Source organism: Pygoscelis adeliae, unplaced genomic scaffold (genome assembly GCF_000699105.1).
Source record: "Pygoscelis adeliae isolate BGI_AS28 unplaced genomic scaffold, ASM69910v1 Scaffold34, whole genome shotgun sequence".
Classification (NCBI taxonomy): Eukaryota; Metazoa; Chordata; class Aves; order Sphenisciformes; family Spheniscidae; genus Pygoscelis; species Pygoscelis adeliae.
The window spans coordinates 5,060,616-5,062,890 of NW_008824658.1; the positions used below are offsets into that span (position 1 = coordinate 5,060,616).

A 2,275-nucleotide genomic window follows, 5' to 3' on the forward strand; every position below is an offset into this window, starting at 1 on the left:
GTCTGGTTCAAGAACCGCCGAGCCAAGTGGAGAAAGCGGGAGCGGAACCAGCAGATGGACCTGTGCAAGAACGGCTACGTGCCGCAGTTCAGCGGGCTGATGCAGCCCTACGACGACATGTACGCCGGGTACCCCTACAACAACTGGGCCACCAAAAGCCTCACCCCGGCGCCGCTTTCCACCAAGAGCTTCACCTTTTTCAACTCCATGAGCCCCCTCTCCTCGCAGTCCATGTTCTCGGCGCCCAGCAGCATCTCCTCCATGAACATGCCCTCCAGTATGGGCCACTCGGCCGTGCCGGGCATGGGCAACTCCGGCCTCAACAACATCAACAACATCAGCGGCTCCTCGCTGAACTCGGCCATGTCCTCGCCGGCCTGTCCCTACGGGCCACCGGGCTCGCCCTACAGCGTCTACCGGGACACTTGCAACTCCAGCTTAGCCAGCCTCAGACTGAAATCAAAGCAGCACTCCAGTTTCGGCTACAGCAGTTTGCAAAGCCCCGGCTCTAGTCTAAACGCCTGTCAGTACAACAGTTGACGGACTTGACACAAACCACCTCCGACAAACACCGCCGACAAAGCAAAGCAGAAGCAAGGCGACGTTTAACGGAAAAGGGGAAAAAAAGAAAAAAATGAAAACCCGATGATGATTAAAAGCAAAACCCGAGCAAGTGAGAGAGGAAAAAAACCCAAAAATCAAAACAAAACACCACCAAAAAAAAACCCCAAAAAAGCTCCGCGGACTTCGACTGTCTAGAAAAAAAAATATTAATGCAAACCAACGACGCAACCAACAAAACAGCGCTTTAAAAAAAAAAAAAAATTAAAAACAAACCATCGAAACCGTAAACGGACCAGAAAACTTTTGCAGGAGACACCGAAATCTGGTACATGGATGAGTTGCAATTTTTCTCTGGATTATGCGGGTTGTATGTGTTTACTTGAACTTGCACAGGAGTTGGTAAGGCGGCCGCTTCCCCGCGGGGAGGGCGGCGAGGGAGGGAGACGCCTCGGTGGTAAGAGCTGGTGGGACGGTTCTTGGCCGCTTGTCGCACGGGAAGAGTTTGGTTAATGTTTACCACTGAGAAACAGAATCACACTCGGAAAAAAAAAAAAGGGGGGGGGGAGAAAAAATATAATTCGCAGAGTAGATTCTGCGGGAAAAATGGTTAAAATATTAGGTATGAAACTATTAAAAATAATAATGACAAGGGTCAACCACTTATATAAGGTTATATTTATATCTACCGTTGCATTGTGCCGGATCATTGTCCTTGGCCGTTGAATAAACTGTTTTTAAAATGCATGATTCTTGATGTTTTTTCTTTAGTTGGAAGCTATAATCCAGTCATTCCTGATACTAAGCAGCTCAAGGTTCCTACCTCTTTATCCTTTCCAAAAGACTGCAGTATCCCCGGTTGTGAGAGAGCCCAGAAACCCTCCAGCGATGCGAAAACTGTTCAGCATTCTCCCCAACCAAAGTCTTATCCTGATAATGAAATTATCATTCACCTTTATTTAAACGCGGGGGGGAGGGGGGTCTCTTTAAAAATAAAACCCCAAAACCCAAACCCCTTTTAGAGAGTCTAGGAAAAAAAGACGGAAAAGGGTCTGTTATGAAGTGAATCCAGATACTGCACCTCTGCCTGAGAAACAGCGAGCCTCGGCGTCCGGAAAGGTTGCTTAGCAAAGCTGAAAGTGTTCCTCGCTTTTCTAACTGTGAAGGAAAAACAAGGAACCAAAAAAAAAAAAACCAAACCCCAAACCGATCTTAAGGTGTTATTATCTTAAGGTGTTATTATGTAAATGTAGATACTTTAACAAGTGCTTGTTGGCAAAAAAAAAAAAAAGAAAAAAGAAAAAAAACAACATGGAAATGATAAATATGATCTTTATTAATACGCATACAAAACGCATATGAAGTTTAATTGCAGGCATATTTGTTGCTTATTTTTGTCGATACTTATTACCTGTAGATGACAAAGAAACATAATATAAAATGCACACGGTACTTCTTTCCCAGTGTATTTCACACCTGTGGTAAACGTTACGCTGGATGTTTCAATTATGCTGTTGTGGATAAGGATGCAGTATATATATTGTTTTATAAGTTATGTTTTGTGATTTTTTTTTTTCAAAATTAAGAGCATGGGAATAAAAAAAAACCAAAAAAACTAAAACCGAAACGAAATCTAGAAATGCCTTTAATGTTCTTTCCTGGCTGTGTTTAAGGGATCGACTAAATAAGACAAAAAGCAGCTTTCTCCCCCCCC

The 2,275-nt window shown here is 43.9% G+C and overlaps 1 protein-coding gene across 1 annotated transcript; it reads left to right on the forward strand.

Moving 5' to 3' along the window:
- Nucleotides 1–6: 6 nt before the first annotated feature.
- On the forward strand, nt 7–578 carry PITX1 (paired-like homeodomain 1). The gene has a single exon (XM_009322709.1). It carries the CDS (start codon nt 55–57, stop codon nt 538–540), a length of 486 nt encoding a protein of 161 aa, XP_009320984.1. The 5' UTR covers nt 7–54; the 3' UTR covers nt 541–578.
- The last annotated feature ends 1,697 nt before the right edge of the window (nt 579–2,275 follow it).